This window comes from Propithecus coquereli, unplaced genomic scaffold (assembly GCF_000956105.1).
Source record: "Propithecus coquereli isolate 6110/MARCELLA unplaced genomic scaffold, Pcoq_1.0 Scaffold238, whole genome shotgun sequence".
NCBI classification, from domain to species: domain Eukaryota; kingdom Metazoa; phylum Chordata; class Mammalia; order Primates; family Indriidae; genus Propithecus; species Propithecus coquereli.
The window spans coordinates 1,439,425-1,460,338 of NW_012147930.1; the positions used below are offsets into that span (position 1 = coordinate 1,439,425).

The following is a 20,914-nucleotide window of genomic DNA, read 5'->3' on the forward strand; positions in this document are numbered from 1 at the left end:
AAAATAAAAAATCACTTCTTGCCCTATACGCTGACCTTCATGGTTAATAGGGCATTGTGTGTGTGTGTGTATTTTTCCAAAAAAAATGATCGTTTCCTTCTTAATTTTTCTAAACATTGGGCACACTATTTACATTTTTGGTATGCAGATTTTAGCCTTAGCCACGTATTTGTGAAGTTCTTCCATTCAGATTCATACGTATGAATCGGACTTAACTTTTAAGGTAGAGACTGGACACAACAGCATTCACTTGGCCAGTCTGCTGTTCGGGGACAGGTAGGCTGTTTCCAGTCTTTTCTGTAACACTGCCATGAAACCCTCCGTCTGTATCTACACGTTAGTAGGGGTCTAAATTATACAGGATACATTCTAAGAGGCAGACGTGTTGCCTGACAGAATTCATACCTTCCAGCGTTGCTGTATCTCACCTAACCGCTCTCCAAAGGGTGCTGCAGCTTCACCCCGACCGCCTATTAGGGCCACGACAAAAACAGGTGGACAACTGTATACTCTGATGGCCGCTGTCCCCTTCCCCTCTGCTTGTCTCGTCTTCCTCATGTGACTATTGTCACTGCTGCTACTCCTACTACTACTACAACTGCTGCTGGTCTGAGAAATCAAACGTAGTATTCAGTTGTTGTACTATTTAATTTGCACTTATTAAGAACGAGGGTGAGCATCTTTCCACACGTGATGAGCTAGGTCATTGATTTTCTGAAGAGCATTGTGGGAGGAAACACACACATAGGCGTGATGCTTTTAATGGCAGGGTTGTATGTTCTAAGAAACGTGTTGTTCGCCGACTTTGTCATCGCATGAATGGCACGAGGCGTGCTCGCGCAAACCTGGCCCACACAGCTTGCCACGCACCTGCGCGGCAGGTGTAGCCCACTGCTCCTACGAGAGCAGGGCCTTGCACTATGGTGTCACAGCAGCTACCAGGTCACTAGGCGGCAGGAACTCTCCAGGTTGGTATAACCTATGAGACCACCGCAGGTGAGACCCTCGCCAGGTGGCGCATCCCGTACTAGACGATGCATCCACTTAGCCTGTACGTGCAATTGAGGGTTTTCCAGTGTGTTCTTAGGGGGGTGCAATCATCACCACAGTCTAACTTAGAGCACCATCCCCCTGCAAAGCATCCTAGTCCCTCGTGGTGTCATCCCTATCCTTCACCGAGCCTGCAGCCCCGGGCGACGGCTGACCACTCCCCGTGTGTCCGGATCTGCCTGTTCTGCGCATTTCCCGTCGGTGGACTCCACGACGTGGGGTCTTCTGTGTCCGGCTTCTCTCTCTCGGCAAGACGTTTCCAAGGACCTTCCGCGTCGTAGCGTGGATCAGAGCTTCCTTTCCTTTTAATGCTGATACTCCATCAGATGGAGATGCCACATTCTGTTTAGCCATCGTTAGCGGGCAGATATCTAAATTGTTTCCACACCCGGGTTGTTACACGTAATTCTGCCGTAAGCGTCCGCATACAAGTTTTCACGTGAACGTGTGTCTTCAGTTCTTCTGGCGGTACACGCAGGTGTGGGATTGCTGGACCTCACGGTAACTCCGTGTTTAACTACTGGTGAGCTGTTCCCACGGCAGCCGCGTGGTTTTACGGCTCACCAGCAGAGTGCGACAGTCCCGATTTCTCCGTATCCTTGCCACCACTTGTTCTTTGACTTTTTAATCATAGCTATCCTAGCAACGCGAAGTGATATCTCAGTGTGCTTTTTATTTGCGTTTCCCTAATGATAATCATGTCCAACATCTTTTCATGGGCTTATTGGCTGTTTGTATGCCTTTGGGAAAATGTCTATTCAAATCCTTTGACAATTTTTCATTAGGTTATGTGTCTTCGTGCTTTTGAACCATAGGAGTTCTTTATATAATTCAAGTCACTTATCAGATACCTGATTTTCACATATTTTCGCTCATTCTGTGTGTGCGGAGAGTCATTCTATGTTAATGGAGAAACAAATTTATTGTTGTGTTTCTTATGCAAGTTTTTGCATTGAAGTTGTCTTTCAAGTTAAGTTGATTTCAGTAGCCATTTAATAAAAATCACTGTCTTTGGTTCATCTGCTGACTCGAGATAATTAGGGGGTTGTTTATTTTTATTCATAAAAATAGATTTTGGCCATCAGTCTTGAATGGCTGTTGTTATAGCATTACTTAAACACGGACTTTTCTAATTAGGTGAATAGGAGATTTATTTGGGGATTCAAATTATTTTGTGAAGCAAATTGTTTCTCCTGACAATAAGCTCATTATTACTTTGGAATAAAGACAACTTGTTAAAGCAAGCTGTTACATTGTTAGATTCTAAAGAAACAGGGTAATGCAAAGAAAATTATTTTTTTGAAACAGCAAAGTGATAGCTCAGGTCAGGTTTATTGGATGAGTAAACTTAGAGATCAGCTCAGTATCTTGTACAGCTCACTGGGGTTTTCTTGAACGCAATTACTAGAGCGTGTACTGCAGGGGGAAAGGAGGACAAATAACAACAGGGTTTGGCTTAGAGCAAGAGAAAAAATGTTACCTGTCGTTAGTGTTGGTCTAAGGCATTTATTCTATTGCGTTACCTCAGAACCATGTAACCCAATTTAAAATATTATCTCCACCACTGCTGACATCATAATTTAAAGTTTTTCTATTTAATAGTACTGAGTTTGGAATGGCGGAAGTATTTTATGATTAAATATCCTTTTTGATCAGTTTTTTAAAGCATATTAATATACAGGTTGGCATGTATCTCTTCTAGAAACCCTCAGGATCTTGATAAAAGACTTATGAAATAAGTTCATTAGTGATAATCATCACAAAACTTGACACATGTTCCTCTGAAAGATGTCTCTGATACCTACATGGTAATATTCTTCTTTATAAAATTAATAGGTTAATAGTGTTCTACAAGTGTGGGGAATAGGGTGCTAATCTCATTACAAAATGCTTTTTCTTTTCTATATAGGTCTCGACAAGTTTAGGGGCTTGTGTGTAAAAAGAGCTTTTGTGTATACAAAGCAATCGCTTCTGTTGTCTCTTAAACTCGTAACCACCCTGGGAACGTCTGTACTGAGCTTTCGGATGAAGAAATTGGCTCAAGAACGTTGTAACTCATCCAAGATCACAAAAACAGCAAGTAGAGTAGGTAACACTGAAATCTAGCGATTGTTTCCACAGATGTTCCTTCTCTAATTACTAAGGTAAAAATTTAATAACAAAGCTACAAAGCAGGAAAGAGGACCTACCTGTCTAATTTTTTTCTCATATGTGAGCCATGAACATCTTTGCATGTCAATATATAGCCCTCATTCCTTTAATGAAATATATGGAATATAATTGTTCTCTATTGAATGTAATTCATCACATAAAATTATCCTTTGCAGCAATTCCTTTATGATAGATGTGAAACACGTAGAGGTTATTTCTAAGTTCAAGTATCGAAAATAGTCCTGCTAGGACATGGCTGAGTATTCAGGGAATAATTTCCACACTTGTCTGAATAAAAGTTCTAGGGAGAATTGTTGGATGAAAAATTACTGCAAAATTGTACATATTGACTCACAGATCCGCCAGAATTAAACACCAGAATGTCTATTTCTACTATCAATCCAATACTGTTTTTTTAAACTTTGCCCTTCTGACAGCCAGAAATTATTTATATTTGTTACTATGTAGAGATTTTTTTAAGGTCTTTTCATAGGTTTGTTGGGCATTTAATGATTCTCACTTTTTTTTTTACTTAAAAAAAATGTTAGTTTCCTTAGAGTAATATAGTTTACTTCTTCTTTAATTGTGTTTCATCTTCGTTTTTTTCCCCTTGTATTTTAATAACTCTCGCTACAGTGAGCGTATTAACTCCATGCCTGGCATGCTGGTCACGTTAGTTCCAGCCTTGTGTCTGCCTGTTTCGCTGTTCACGAGACTCTTCCACTCCTGATGTTTTTGTTTGTGTTTCTTCCGGAGCTACGCCCCTTCCCTTCCTCCTCAGCCTGGTCTCGCTTTACAAATATCTCAGGTGCGGCTTACCTTGCCTTTCCAGCTTGAATTTTCCAAAGTCTTTTCCATGTATGTCCCCTTGAAAAGTAAACCCTCCTCTTTCGAGTCCAGATGATACCTGATACGCAGCAAAGAAAAGACAGAAGGAAAAAAGAACAGGCAGGACTTAATGGTGATCTCTTCTTTTATCATAATACGACTGCCCTGTCTCGGATTTAGATACCACAGGTTAAGTAGTTTATTTTGGGGGCTCTCTTTAGTGACACATTCTTGGTTAAAAATCGGAAATCCATCCAGACTTATGTAAATCCTCTACGAACTTATAGAAATGCTTACTTTCTCATTTTGACCTCAATCATTTTCAGATGTTATCCCACCTTCCTGAGGGGGACAGACGTGTGAGTCGGTAAATAACCTACATTACATAAAACCCACTTCCTGTCACAGCTGTTGGCCTATGTACGTCACGGGAGGCTGCGCACCCTGAAGTCAGACAGTGAATTAGAACTCACATAAACGGTTAACTTGCAAAGAAGGATTTTCGGGGGAACACCGTAAATCTCTGTTTATCTGGGAGTGATTTTCTTCAAAACTCCAAGCGGTTGCCCAGTGCTCTTGGAGAATTTGGGGTTGCACCACTCTTAGGATGGAGCGTGGTGTTTACGGCACAGAGCCTGGATTTAGGGTCTTGTTTTGTTCTCGACAGGAACAACAGTTGGCCCATTCGTTTCTCATTTCAGAGCCCCACTTCCTTTCGTTATGACACAAAGGGGCAAAACGGCCCTGCCGGCCGGAGGGGACAGCTGAGCCCTCTGTGCAGACAGAGATGGTTAGAAAGCCCGTCGCAAACCCCACATGGGTACTTACGTAACCATCCAGCCCCCAGTTGTCGTTCTCGAACTTGCTCACGAAGATGTCTACTGTGCCTTTACTCTGAAAAGCTTTCAGGAGTAAGTGGGCCTCCTCCTTCTTGTAAACTCCTGCGAACAGACCAGCTGGTCAGCCTTCCCTTGCAGGGATCCACAGCGTTAATAATTCAGCCATTTGATCCATGGTACAGAAACGATCATATTGCAGACAAAAGAAAACTCACATAGAAATTTCATTTATATTTGTAAACTTTAGCCTCAGCACCTCCTTGTTTCCCCCTGAAAAATCACTTCTTATTAAATCCTTGTTGATCTTGTGTGGCTATAATACACTTCACTAACTTCAACATCTTTATCCCACGGAAAGAATAAAAGCAATGTGTATTCAAGTCTCCTAATTAAAAAAATTCAGATTTTTTTAATCCACATTATATTCACTTCCGAGGACAGGAGTGTGTAGAAAAAAGAGACCAAAACCATAACCCCCAATATGGCTACTTCTAATCTGAGTTGCGCCCATGAAGCCCCTGACTTCACGAAGAAAAATATTATCGAATTCACTTGAGTAAGATTAAGGAAGTCACATATTTTAAAAGTTTCTTAATTTTGACACGTGACTTAAGCAGCTGGTCTAAATCATTTGTACGTTCGCAGGTGCACGGTGTAAGGAAACCCTCAGGCCTGAGACCGCGTCCACACAGACGCCTGTAAAACACCTGCGAGCAGGAGTGAGTCTGCCCTCCGCACTCCAGGGCAAACGCACCATTTTTAGACCTGTTCACGTCCGAGGAAGCAGGAACGAGGAATGTGCAGGGGCGGGGGCCTTGACCCGCTACCACACTCCCCAAAGGTCATTGGGCCGTCTATTGATTAGTGAGACAGGGTGACATGCGGGGGCTTCTTGGTGATCAGAACCAGAGCTGTGACTTGTGGATAACTGAGGGAGAATCTCAAGCCTTTCAGAGTCAGTCTACTGAAAACGATACATAGTCATAAGTAACAAAGTAATTCTTTTTTTAATTGCCCTGGATGCAGGCGTCAGGGTGATACTGTGCTTCTCGGTTAGGAGCGTGGCCTCAGGATTCTGATTGCTGAGTTCAAACCCTGTCTCTGCCAACTACTTACCAGGGAACCTTAGGAAAGCTACGTGATTTTCCTGGGTAAATGTATCTCCCTTTCTATCAAAATCAGTAAAAACAATGTATATAATAAGAGTACCTACATCGTAGGAATAATGTAAGAAAGATAAATATGTGTAATATGCTTAAAATAGTGTCTGCCTTGCAAATCAGAGCTGTCATTACATTAATTGTGGGATAATAAAAAAAGTAACTCATGAGGAACACGAGTTAAGAAAAAGGATATAAAAAGAATAACGTTTGGAGACGGCACATCTGGATGTGAATCTCAGATCCTGGACTTAATATGTTCTATGCATCATCTTTTCTGTCCTGGTTTTGTAATCTTTAAAATGAGAAAGTAACACCAACCTGCCCTGGTTACGGAGCAGCCCCAATAAGATGTCATGTGTGCAAAGCCAACACGACCCTCATAAGTACCTAAGAGACGTGAGATGGCCCCTTTCTGGTAAGATAACGGTCGTGTCTGCTCGCGCCCACCACCGAGCGAATCCCCCGGGCCCACCTGTCAACTTCAGCTCCGCCGGGGAGGCTTCGGTGAAGGTGGCGTTCACCTTGCTGCTCGTCGCGTTGAACCAGTCAACGGTGAGGGTGGCGGGCTGTCTTTTCCCCAGATACTCGTAATATCCCTTCCACACCGAGTTGACGAAGAACACATCTGAAGGAACTGCAGGAACGGGGAAACACGCATGTCAGCGCACACGCGAACATCGAGTCCGGGCATTTTTAAACACAGAAGGCACAATCGCTCAGTGAGAGATCACAGACGATGACAAGAATGAAGGCAAAGGTAACCTAGCGCCTTGTCCTCTCGCGGCAGGTGCCCCAGGCGGAAGGCACCGGGAGGGGCATCGCCGTGGTGCGCAGGCAGACGTTCGTTTCCTTGCTGGAAAGTGTTTCAGAAGCCAAAGCCACCTGTGCTAACAGACGTGCGAGGCCAGCGGGGCATGGCGAATCGGCACTACTGACGGTAGGTTGGTTTTTATTGTGCTTGGTGAAAAATGTGTTAAACTGCCCCAGGAAGTCACTACTGATATTTCGCTAACGTCCAAGTCTACTCTTGGAAAGACTGAGAAGGCTCAGCTTGCCTGACATGCACCCTCTGTCGGGAATGCCCCGCCCTCAAAATGCTTGCATTTCCGAGAGCCACTTCGACTGGATATAACCAGCGCACGAAGATGACAGTCTTTCCTTTCTCAAGGTTTTATTTTGTCGGTGGAGCAAATCTTTCTCACGCTCTCCTCTTCCACTTTAATCTCCTAACACACAATATTCCAATATTACTAAGAAGGGTGGGTTCAATAATCTCAAATATCTCTTTTATATTTATGACTTTTACATTCAGTACTAACAGGTATAAAGTCTTCTTAAAACATAAAACTAATCTGGGACAGGAAACCTTGCAAGGATTATTGAGATATTTTCCCTTGGTTTTCACTGCTTATGAAAAAAATAAACTCATTTTTCACATCTCTGTTAAACATGTATAAAATCCTGCAATTTTCACAATATTAATAAAAATGAATAGTATTACATTGTATAAATCTACATCAGTGAGTCCACTAAGCTTCTCTTTGCTTTTTGCCCTATGATGTGCCTAAGTTATTTAATGAGACAAGATCCACCGTAAGTTGAATTGGTCCAAACACATTGTGTGAGTTTCTAGGTAGAAATAAAGGTTCATTTCTCCCTAAATGTATTTTTTTTTTTTAGCAAATCCACTTATAGTCACGAACGATGAACACAGAAGTCTATTGTGCCCGTGTTCGTGATTCCCCTTTCAGCCAAACTGGACGTCGTCTTTCCTTCCTAAGCAGGCTGAGCCTACGAAACTCAGGCTGGCAACAGAAGAGTTAAAGAACAGAATGTAATAGCTTCCTATCGGTTTGAATAGATGCTCCTTCCTAATAATAATAATAATTTAAAACTGACATACCAAGTACCTATCATTTGCTTATAAATGACTGACATTAAACATTTCTACTTATCCATCAGCAGCATAAAGAGACCCTGTTATAACGAGCACCCCCCAAATGACTTCATCTTCCTTTACTACAATTAATAGTCTTTAAAATAATACCAAGATTGCTTTCCCTAATTAGAACGTATATACTCATCTGAAGATATTAATACACCTGTTCATGCCATTCACTGAAGTTTTCTGCCTGGGTAGAATAGGGTATAATTAGTATCTTAGAAGTGGCTTCTGTGTATCCAAATGTGACCGTCAGTCATGTGGTAGAAATAGTCTTTTGGGGTCCTTATCCTTTCCCTTGTTAGGGTGGTGTGCAGCGCAATGCAAGATCAAGTAGCTGAGCTGTGCTAGAATGTACCGTCTCACTAAAGAACTGATTTGATTAGCATTTCCGTTTGGAGAAAGTGAGAAAAGGTATATTGATGATAACATTTGCACCTACTACAAGAGAATGTATACATTTCAATATCTTAAATACAAAAAAGCAAATAAAAAACAGAACAAATACACAACGACGATAACAAAAAGAGATTGTTTCCTTCCCTTGAAGAAAGTGTTGCCTAGATAAAGAGTATTGACTTCTGTACTTGATTTGTAACTAATATTTAAATAAAATAGTCCAGAAAGATTTTAAAAATATGTTTCATTCTTCATGGTGCGAATTGGAGAAATTCCTTTAACCATGTTGGTATATTTTATCTAGTCTAAGGGTTAAATGTGTAACACGGAATTCTGAGTTAACAGCACTCTGCAAATGCTCTTTGCACATTTGGTTCTAAAATAGTGCTTTATGTTCAAGAAACTAGTGTTAACACCTGAATAAAGAAAATACTAGTCAAACAACCTTATATATTTACAAAGGTTTTCTATTTCTGATAAAACAACAGCAAAAAACACCCAATTTGACTTAAATGAATATAATTTGAGGACACATTTTGCTATTTAAATAGTATCTAAATTTGTGAAACAGACAGAATATGCCAAATGATTTCAGGTGATGAAAACTTTTCTCAGAGAGTGGGACCGCATCTTTCCGGTTTGCTACAGAATGCATTTAGCAAGGCACCAGACACAACGACAAAAAAATATACTTCGCGTTTTAGGAGGCAGAGGATGCCTGAATTATGGAGATATGTGGGAAAAAAAATGGGGCTCCACATTTGAACTATTCCAATTAACAACTTAAGCTGTCAAAACGCCTCATTTACAAGAGCTTCCTCACTTGGAGGCAAGGCCCGCAACCCTCTTTATAAGGCTCTCCATTATACCACATGGCATGATCAACTTTTCATGTCCACTCCTGCCTACAAAATGCCTGAGACACCTTTTAACGAAACTTCGTGGTAACATCCAAGGTTTTCTTTGCAAGTGAAGCAGTGTTATTTCATTAACAAACCACTGTCGTGAAAGAAACAGGAATCTACGTAGGCTTGGTGTTTTAAATAACTGAAACATTAACGTTGTCATGGATTCAGAAATTTAAATGTTAAAGATTGTTTCACTGTACAGAGTATAGTAGAGAACAAATCACTTTATTTGATTGAAATCTGTAACTGTTCTGGTATACAAACCTGGAGTTTTAGTAACTGTTTCATTAACTTCTCTCACTCCTTTACCTACAAGTAAAAAGACAAATTATCATTTTCAAAAACATTTATTTTTTTTGAATAAGTTTGAAAAAATGTAAAATTGAAGCAGTTTTCCTTTCTTTCTCCAGATTGTTTAAATGTACAAAATACGGATACCTTATACACCTACATTTTAAACCCATGTGTTCGCAGCATGATATTCTTTGTGTCTGCAGGAAGGCTGAGTTTAATGATGAAAACTCAGTGCACGCCTGTCTAACGTGTGTTTACATGTAAAGTGCTACAACAGAGAGCCTTGCAAACGAGGGTGGCTTGTATCAGCTTTCTGACATCCTCTTGGGGATATCCTGACGTAAACTGAGAGGTCATATCCAAAATAACTAACATGTCATAATCCTTTTTAATTTTCCAATCCCCCACCCAAATCAACGAATTTATAAATTGCTATTGAAGGACATCAAATTGTTTCCTTTGCAGAATGTTTAATTTGGTCTATCAAGTTAGATTTAACTCATAATATTTTAGTTTTTATAGTTATGTATTGAACTTCAAGTTGTCATTTTTAAAGTTTGCATTCTTCTGTTTCTAGCAGGGAAGGGCAAGGGAAACAAATGTCTCTTAAAAATTCCTAATTTAAGAATTATAAACAAGTCCCAGAAAACTAAACTTAAAGCCACTGACCTGATTGTATGTTATAATTTTTGTTTATGCTGTTTAGTACTCAGTGCGTACATAAATTATGTTTGTTGGGAACCTGCAGATTTAGCCACTAACAAATCTGAGCCAGATGTATTACTCTCACTTGTAAACACACAAATTTGTGATTCATTAATGCATCACTTCCAAGTTAATCGCTTTTGTGATTTTAAAACGTAGAACCAATGTCAAGAACACATACATTTATAGTCTGCCACAAACATCCTGTGGTCTTCATAATTACACAGAAAGCTCAATTTATATTTTTCTAGGTACTTGGTCATATTTATCGATTTCCATCTTTAAGAAATACATTTTGCGAAAACATACTGTGTGTTGTTTTCCTTTTAACTCAGGATGCTTTTCTTTAACCAATTAGATTTTCCCTTTGGCTTAAAATGAAATCAGCAAATGGTGAGGTCTATGTATCTGCTTAGCTACGCCACCACGGTATCCAACACTTACGGAACGCACATCCGCGCACACACAGCTCACGCACAGCAAGCACGGTGGGAGCGGGGAGATGGCGCTATTAGCGTCATGCTGTTGCTTATGAACCTTAAACCTGGGAGCTGGCCTGACGGGCAGTCGAAGCCCTTCCTCGCTCCTTAGGAATGCGCTTCCACTCCGTGATCGATGACTTACTTTTACAAACAGGCGACTTCCCCGTCCACTTCATGTCTGCTTTACAGGTCCTGTGCTCAGACCCGCCTGCGAGGAAGAAGCCTGGGTGGCAGGTGTACACTAAGGTGTAGCCAAACGTAGGAAGGTCGATGGCTCTCACGTCCGCGTGTGCTGGGGTTTCCGGCTGCCTGCAGGCATGAGCTGAAATAGTATTCGTTCCATTAGGAAACGGTAAAACTTTGCTCATTGTAAAGTTAGCTTACGTGTCTAAGGAAATAAATAGAGCAGAATGGGCTCCAGTTCCATCCAGGATAATAAAAATGATGGAATAAAAAAAATTTTTTTAAAAAAAGCAATAAATAGAGCAAAAGATTTTGGAAATGGTTTTTATATGTAGTTATGTGTAAAGATTTAGAGATCAAAGCTTTGAAATAAACAACACTTCTGATACACTACAAAGATTATTTTAAAAAATAAATAATACTTTATAAATCCTTAGGGCAATTTCATACAGACTGGCACATACTCAGAAATATGTCTTGATTTCTTTTTTCTGGTGGCATCTAGCAAATTTATTATTTACTTAATTTTGGTAAAAATTCGAAGTGTATTTCAAAACAATTAAAATATTATAGATTCCTATTTCCTTTAAAATATAATTTAGGAGTAAATGAGATTGTAATGTGTAGTCTATATTTCAAATAACTTTGTAAAGTTTGCATATGTCTTAAGTAATGGTATTGGCAGATTATTATAAAATGAGTTTACCATTTTAGAATTGTGAATGCAATTGCTTTAAGTATTGTCATTATTTGACAATTTAGTAACCTTTCAAACTTGCAACATAATGAAGACCTGATATTATCAATCTCCATATCATGTATGTATATGTACACATATGTATATGTTAATATATACAAGTATATATGTATACATATATGTGTGTATATATCATTTACATATAATTTGAGTAGTGGTTTAGAGAAGGTAGCTTTGAAATAAATACACATAATAATGAGCAATAATTATACAAAAACCCTTATATACTATTAAATAATTTTTATAACATCTACTAATGTTCTTATGTTCAACATAGCAAGGTAAGAGTAAGACGCTACATTTCACTGAATTCATAGCAGGTGAAATGAATGATTGACTTACTAATCACTCACACAACATTTTTTCTAATTCTCATGGCTAAGTCATAAAATAAAATTTGATGCTTAAGCAACTATTTGAATGATCAATTCATACATATTTCAACTATACAGAAAGAATACCATTTTAAACATTTCTACTTATATCCCGACATGTGCATGACCCGGTTCACCCCCTCTTTAATAATCTGGTATAAACCCCCGGAGGGCTTGGAAAACTACAGACTGGCGTCCTCCGCACGCCGAGTCTCTGATTCATAGGCTTGGGGTGCACACTGAGAACTGGCCTCGCCACTCGACCCCCAGGAGATGCCGCTGTGCTGCTGGTTCTAGGCAACCGCGCTCTGAGCAACAAAGTTTAGGACTAGGGGACCAAAGCCAAACAAAAACAGAACAGTTTCTCATTATTTCCCTTGAAGGTAAACACTTCCGAGATGTCAGATAATAAATAGGTCACTGCTGATCGTGGTGGAAGAAATCACACTTACGTATACACTCGGTCTGTATCCCACTCCACGTCAAATTTGCAAGGCAAGTTCGGGTCGTGGAACCTTGGATATGGTACCCTTTTCTGCACCTGAAAAACACCGTGCTTCCAACCTAGAAAGGAAATCCAACACTCGTTTCAGAGGCAAAAGGAACATAGTATAAGTTAGTAATGCTTGAAAGCACACGCCAGGGCAGAAGTATACTAATAATTTTTTACTTTAATCTCAAGCCGTTGTTTGAATTAACATGTACGTTTTAACTGCATGTTAAAGTGTTACACGCAATGCAGACTGCTCAATGGATAACGTGACACCTTAGATCACAGTGAACTGTGAAAATTTAGGAGGCTATTTATTTGGGTAAAGAAAGTATGCTTTTTATCTTTAATTTTACAGTTCTCTCTCTTTAGTTTATAATAACTATTATTTCCTTTTCCAACTCTTTTTCTGCAGCTCACATTTTAAATGATGGGTATTTATTAGAAAATTGCTTTGTTAACACTCTTATGGGAATTGTCTGTGTATTTATATCCCTATTTTCCTAACCGAACTGGAAGAGCCTGGAAGGGCTCTGTGTCGTTTAAATTATTAGTAAATCTTGCTGTTGGGTACAATCTATTATTTGAGTTAGGATAACTGTATTTTGTCCTAAGGAGGGGGAAGAATTTATCCATCCCTAGTAGCGCCTTATGGTCTTATGATAGATTATAGGAATATGTTGCTATATACGGTTGCCATAAAATTTTATTTACCGAAAGTTGTGTGCAGGCAAGTTAAGAATTGCTAAAAGCAATCGTGAACAATGGTGATCAAACTTTTCTTTTTTTAGGGAGTTAGTGAAAACAATACCCCCATATGGTGTTTTATAATATTCCTTGATATTTGGTATTAAATATTTATATGCCAGGAGATATTTGCCTGGAGTTTAAGGCCATATTTGAGACCCAATATAAAATGCCCTAGATTTAACGTATCAGCGACCTGTGAGAATTTCCTTTTGTGGGATGCAAGAACGCTTTTAGGAAATGGGAATGTTTTACTGCGGATGAGAGATGGGGGGGAAATGGCCGAGGAAAAAGGTCTTTTATTCTAAATCGATCTTGAACATAGTATATACATTTAACTTCGGTTTTCAAAGTCATATAATCAGAGAGACATGAAGTTACTTGAGTAATTAAGATGGTTAAATCATTTTATTTCAAGCTTCATTATCTTCCATTTTTAGATATTTCTCCAATATTAACTGAAATGCTCATGTTCATTTTATTAGAAGCCAAATGAACACTCCAAAGAAATATTTAGTATGACAGTAATTCACAGAGCTTTCAGAGATCATATGGAGAACAGATTTCACAAGGAAACCTAGACTAAGGGACTTTGATACCTTTTCTTCTTCTGTTTATTTCCCTAGAATTTAATGTTATTTGCCGATTATATCGAGTCCCTAAATGAAGACTTCTACAGTAGCTATGCAGGGACAAGTTACTCCAATCATAGAACTACCACATAAGTGTAGCAGACAAGTAAGAGAAGGATGCATGCTTTCATGTAGAAATTAATACCGCACTTGTTACTGTAGTATAAAAATATAAATGAATTTATGGATTTTGGCAGTTAAAAACACATACAGAAATCCTCTTCGAATGCATTTTATTTAGGCAAATACAGTGAGAATAAGATATGGTATATAAAACCTACATATATATTAATATTCAAGTACCTATTATATTTTATATTTCTAGAAAAGCATAGTAATATAAAAATGGAATACCTCGTATCCTCTAGAGCTATTTTGTATTCCGAAGTGCGGGGTGCCAGGGTCTGGGCAGGTGTTATGTGCAGGATCTGAAATTCACAATTAAAAAGGAAAGACCAGATATGGTTATTACAGGAATTCTATCATTTTTTTACTAAAGGGTCTTACAAAATTGATAAAATTCTGTTTTAACAAATGTGCAAGATGTTTTTAATGACAGTTAAAAATTAAATTGCAATTTTTATCTTCTCTTCCAGACATTTCCTTTAGATGTTACTTTTTAGAGTTTTATCAGACTTTAAATAGTCCTGTATGTTCTTTTCTATGTAAGAATAGGTACATTCTTTGCCATTCTCTGGTTTAATTTTCTCTACTGACACATATGTATTTGGTCAACAGTGTACTCTCTGCAATAACGATCTCTTTTGTTCTTTCGGTTTATGAGGTTTCCATCAACGGCATCTCATTCGGTCATCCATGACAGCCTTCCAAATTTCTTAAATTAATTTTCCTCAAGACTTCAAAATGAGAACTACATTTAATGCTTCAAAACTGAAGCACGTGAGAAGCCAACAGTGACATTTTCCAAAAATACAGAACTTGAGCAATCACGGAGCATTTCATCTTCCTTGTTTGCTGCTTTCCAGCTGCTAGTAGAAGAAAAAAACAGATAACTTTGAACTTTGTTTTCTAGAGCAACTAACCTACAGGGGGAAGAAAAATACTTTTAGTGCAGAGACAGCTACCATGTAGCAGTAGTTCGCATCAGATGGCAGTGCGTGCTCCTGAAAGTAGAAAAAGTATTTCTGATGCTGTCTCTATTTCTAAGTAGACATCAGTCAATTTCTTAGAAAATAATTGAAAGTCACCATTAATATTTTACTACGAATTTGTAGAACACCCACTCCTCTGCTCCATAAAACTCTGAGAACAAAATTAACCCAACAGTAAACTCAAGTCTGCAGGAATAAGACAGCAGCAAGGCTGGCTCTTGGGTGACGGCGTCTCAGAGGACGTTAATAATTGCGTTTTCTCCCCAAACAGCGCAGCTTTCAGTTGAGACGGACAGGAGAGAGCCACTGAGGGAAGACAGCGAAGTGTAGTAGCTGCTTTAGCAGACGTCTGACGTCAACTCCAAATTCAGTCTGCACACTTTAAAAGACGCTGCATATCAGTTTAGCTGACTGGCGCCTACTCAAAGGATATTACCTTGCACAGAAAATTATGCATAAGAACATTATCTACGTAACCACAAACGACCCAGTTTTGGAACGGACTGTCCTCCTCTCCAAATACCCCCGAATACTCTGGGGCTGCCTTGGGATTCTCACCGATGCAGGTGGGTTGTACGCCACTCCACGAGCCGTCCGCTTGGCAGATCCTTCTCGACGACCCCACAAGTATGAACGGGGGTTTGCACTGGAAGAAGACTTCAGACTTGTAGGTGAAGCTTTTCCCGCTAAGCCGCCCCTCCGCGGGGGTGCCGGGGTCTCCGCAGAACACAGCTGTGGAAAACAACGGGAGGACGTCAGCTCTAGGAGTCCCTGAATGAGGTTTGCCCATTGCACTTGTTTCACCGGTTTCTGTTAACCCTTTCGGCTTATCTAGCCAGTACAGGAGTGGAGGGAAAGAATCTGCCCTTGCGCAATGCATGCGGTCTCAGAGTTTTTACCTACGGTGATGAGGCTACAACTAGACATCACCGTATCCCTGGAGTGTGCCGGGATTTTGGTCACCGTTGCGCCTGTGAAGGGCGGAACAGGTGCGGATGTGGAACTCACGCAGGCACTGGGGGACCTCCCCTCGCCACACTCCGCGGCCTTCGCAGGACAGGATGGCCGAGTGGGAGAGCTGGTAGCCGTCCACGCAGCTGTAGCTCACGCTGGCGCCCCAGCGGAAGTCCGTCCCCTCCACTCTTCCGTTCTGCACTTGAGGAGGCTGAGCGCACAGGACCGCTGTTTCCAGAGAACAAACAACATTGAGCGTTCCAGAGCTTCCACCGCCCCCGTGATGTTCAGACAGTTCACGTTTTAATTTTACTGAATTACAAATGACATCTCCTTAGGGTTATTTTTTTTTAATATAAAAGAATTACTAGGGAAGACAGTATATCGAAATAATAAAACCGCTCCAACATTTCTTCATTAATTTGGATCACGTATGTAAGAGCAAAGTCAAGTCAAAACACATCACACGGTAAAAGAAAACAGGAGTGAACTTGACACTCTCAATACATACAAGGCCAACTAAAGAAGAAATATTCTTATTTAATTTGTGTCTTTTTATGACGGTTACTGAGGACAATTCCAATGGAGACTTGGCCATATGACATGAGTTTATATATACAGATGGTAGGAATTTCTCCTGCCATCTGTATTTTTATTTTAAAATAGTATATGATTTCCAAAAGACAGAGTCTTTCCATTTATTTGCTGAATATTTTTGCAATGCTTGCATGGTTACAGGTGGTTCTGCAAAATACCACTTGCGAGTGTTTCATGGCAGCCCCGCAGCCCGACATCTGTTTTATTGGCGCGAGAAGCAAGCACGTGGTTCCTGGGGAGGGGGCATCGTTGGCACCGGCCCCACAGGTCCACCTTTCCCCCTCTAGAGATTACACTAAGACGCACAACGGTGGGGGAGAAATCCAAAACACACTCTAAACTCTTCTCTGAAAGTCCGAGAGCTTCCTGGACTTTTGAAATTAGTGGAAGTTTTCAAATGACCCTGCCGGCCACAGAAGGGACAGAAGAGACTCGCCTACATCTTAGCGTGTTCAGGCTCTGCCTTCTCACGTGAGAAGGACATGCTGACACACACAGATTACACATGCACACCCAGAGCTGGACAGGGTCTTTCTCTGGTCATGCCACCTGTTCATTTATTCAACAGATAGTTCCTGCAGCTCCGGCAAAGTTCGTGGAGTGTGTGCCCTAGACGGAGGGAATGGCAGGGCAAAGACCCAGGGGCACAGTCACGAGAAAAAGGGTTCCCCAGAGTGTGACAGGGTGAACGGCAGGAGATAAGTTGAAAGAGAGAAACAGAAAGAGAGAGACAGAGAGATAGAGGGGGCCAGTCTCACAGGGCCTTGCTGGCCACGGCACCATGGTGAATCCAATGGGTGCCGAAGAATAAAGACCTATAAGAGCGTCTGTGAAGTTGCAGCGGCCGGACCACTTTACTGGCAATTTCCATCAGGAGCATTTGACTAGGACACTCCCAACACCACTTTGCGAGTTTCCTTAAGCATTTATTTAGTGCCCGTTAGGTAACAGGCATAGTGTTATTAGAAAGAACAGAAGACGATGAGATCCTTCGACTCTACTGGGAGAGAAAGGAGGATGGTCCCAGAACACGCCCACACGGGAGGGGAGGGGAGGCGACATTTTTGAGCATCTGGGTTTCATGTAAGCCTCACAACAAACTGTCTAACAAACTGTTACTTTATGTAACCCTTGGAAAGGTTACCTAAATGCTTGCAGAATAAAATCGAATATAACTCAATAAAGACTCGTACGTATCAGTAAGAACAACAACAACAAAAGAGCAAGGACACGAACCTTTGCAGACGGGTTTGCTGTGGTTCCAGGTACTGTCTTTGGTACAACGCAGAGTGGCCGCCGCGGCCGGCTCCATGAGGTAGCCGGGGTCACACCGATAGCTCACAGTCTTGTTGAAGGTGAAATCAGTCCCAAACTGGATGCCGTTTGCCAGGGTGCCCGGATCTCCACAACTGATAACTAACAAGCAGGTAGCAAGAAAGAACCCGAGACACACAGTTACCATGAAACGAATTAATCACGGCTTCTATTCCAGGTGACTCTCGGGGGAGCTGTTACTCAGAGTTACTCTCTTTGAGCTGTTATTCAAAGTGATTACGCAGTGAATTACTAAAGCGACACTATCCTCTGCTTGAGATTTTACTGACCCGCTGCCAGGAGGCTGTGTGTTTGGAATCACTTATCTCAGTCCTACTCGGGGCTGCCGCGCGGTGCCGGCTTCCACCCCGACTAGCCGCTGATCAGCCTGGTGCGTAATCAGAGAGACAGAGGCTGCGGCCAGAGAACCACACACCTTTCTCAATTCCCTGCAGACTATACGGTCTACAGACAGAGAAAGCCTGAATCTATCTGGACTTCAGTTTTACAATGTCCAAGCCAACTGGTCTTTTAAAGTAGCTTCAACCATATAAATAAGAAAATGGAGAAAAATCGTAAAGCATTTAAGAAATAGAGTCATAATATCAAACATATATTTTCCTTTTAATCGTCTATGAGTTTAAAAAAGTCAATAAAACACCTTAAAGGCACTCTTTTTTTTTCTCAGTGGAGTGGATTTGACGGCAACGCCCGAGTCTGCCTGACGATCGTTACTCACTCGTGCAGTCGGGAGCGGAGCCGGTCCAGGTCCCGTTGGCCGTGCAATGCCGCGTCATGAGCCCTGAGGTCCTGTAGCCCTCCCAGCAGGTGTAGATGACGGAGCTCGAGAACAGGACGCCGTCGCTGCTGACGATCATGCCGTTGGTGGGGGTCCCGGGGTTGCCGCAGGACACGGCTGTTAGGGAAACAGAACGACAGCACACAGAGCGAGTGACCCACCATGACAGATGCGGCCGCCCGAAGGTCACTGGTTTCATAGACCATTCGTTCATTACAAAGCCACAGCGTACAATCCTATGGAAGAGCTTTAATGTGTGTTTTGCTATGAGTTGTGTTTAATTTTATTGATTAGCTGCAGAAAAATTACATTGTCAGATTGGCCTTTCTACAGTGCGTTCCTTCCAGACACATTAAAACATGAGCTAAAGCACTGGAAATTCAAAGCCCTGATACTTTGGCATTGAATGTTTTTAATACCAAGATAGAATTGTTGTGATTTTATTTTATTTTATTTTTATTTATTCAGGAATTATGGGGGTACATTTTGGTTACATGTAATGCATTTGCCCCACCCAAGCCAGGGCTACAAGCGTGTCCCTCCACCATGCAGTGCATTCCGCTTCCATTAGTGGTGGGTTTACCCCTCCACGCCCCCAACCGGCACCCAGTGAGTATCACTACCATGTGAGCACCTTAGTGTTGGTCGGTTAGTACCAGTTTGATGGCGAGTACATGTGGTGCTTGTTTTTCCATCCTTGTGATACCTCACTTTGAAGGATGGGCTCAGTCTCTATCCAGGATAATATAAGAGGTACTAGATCACCACTGCTTTTTTGTAGCTGAGTAGAACTCCATGTTGTACATATACCACATTTTATTAGCCCATTCATGTATTGATGGGCATTTGGGTTGTTTCCACATCTTTGCAATCGTGAATTGTGCTGCTGTAAACATTTGAGTGCAGATGTCATTATTATAGAATGTCTTTTGTTCCTTTGGGTAGATGCCTAGTAGTGGGATTGCTGGATCAAATGGTAGTTCTATTTTTAGCTCTTTGCGGTATCTCCAAATTACTTTCCATAGATGTTGTACTAGTTTGCAGTCCCACCAGCAATGTAAGAGTGTTCCCATGTCTCCATATGCACGCCAGCATTTGTTGTTTTTGATAGAGGCCAATCCCACTGGGGTTAGGCGATGTCTCATTGTGGTTTTGGTTTGCATTTCCCTGATGATGAGAGAGGTTAAACACTTTTTTTATATGTTTGTTGGCCATTAGTCTGTCTTCTTTTGGAAACTTTCTGTTCATGTCCTTTGCCCATTTATTGATGGGGTTGTTTGATTTTTTCTTGTTTATTTTCTTAAGTTCTATGTAGATTCTTGTTATCAGACCTTTATCAGATGTGTAGAAAGCAAATATTTTCTCCCATTCTGTAGGTTGTCTGTTCACTCTAATGATAGTTTCCTTGGCTGTGTAAAAGCTTTTTAATTTGATCAGGTCCCATTTGTTTTTTGTTGCTGCTGTGATTGCTTTGTCTAACATTTAAAGTCGTATCAGTCTGAATTCTGACTCAGTTGTTTTCTGAACTCTAAACAAATGACTTTCACGTCAGCTCCTCTTTGCCTAAGGCAGACGTTGCCCACACAGCACGATGCCGGCAAGGTATCCACGGCCATTTTTACTCTCATCATTGGAGCATCCCGCCATGCCCTACTATGCCCCTTTCAAAGACTGAAACCAAATATATTCACCCCAGAATATTTCACAGAACACAGCCCTAGATTCCTTTGTAATACTGTGCTCTGGACAAGGGCCACCGATAGCTCGGAAATGACGTGCGAAGGAAACCGACTTCCAGGCTCAGAAATCTCCTCTGTCGTCGGTGACGGGCTGCTCCTGCTCATTCACCGCCGGGATCCACAGAACACTGGCAAAACCACACGCAGCTTGTCATTGGGAGAAGAATAGAAACCTCGTCTGTCACAAACGTTCAAAGTTTAAGGATCAGTGATACAGGGACCTTTGATATCTCCACGTGCAGGATATCTCCGTGCACCCAGTCATGATTTTTCATGATGCTCTTATAAATTTATTTTTGGGGGGGAGGTTTAATTGTACAAATAGTATAAATTTATAGGATTTCTGTGGAATTTTGAGTCGCGTGGCTTTAACTGTCGAGGTGGTCGTAAAGGCAGGAGCGGACTCACCCTCACACGCAGGCTGCAGCCCCGACCACGACCCGTTGAGCAGACAG

The 20,914-nt window shown here is 41.1% G+C and overlaps 1 protein-coding gene across 1 annotated transcript in view; it reads right to left on the bottom strand.

The window, feature by feature from the left end:
• Positions 1 to 20,914, bottom strand: part of CSMD1 (CUB and Sushi multiple domains 1) — a 1,519,798-nt gene that overhangs the window by 5,558 nt on the left and 1,493,326 nt on the right. Inside the window, 12 exon segments of the mRNA XM_012645868.1 lie at positions 4,021 to 4,108; positions 4,858 to 4,970; positions 6,504 to 6,665; positions 9,545 to 9,589; positions 10,904 to 11,083; positions 12,528 to 12,639; positions 14,299 to 14,372; positions 15,615 to 15,788; positions 16,065 to 16,238; positions 17,844 to 18,023; positions 18,661 to 18,837; positions 20,868 to 20,912. Of these exon segments, the coding sequence (XP_012501322.1) occupies positions 4,021 to 4,108; positions 4,858 to 4,970; positions 6,504 to 6,665; positions 9,545 to 9,589; positions 10,904 to 11,083; positions 12,528 to 12,639; positions 14,299 to 14,372; positions 15,615 to 15,788; positions 16,065 to 16,238; positions 17,844 to 18,023; positions 18,661 to 18,837; positions 20,868 to 20,912 (1,524 nt within the window).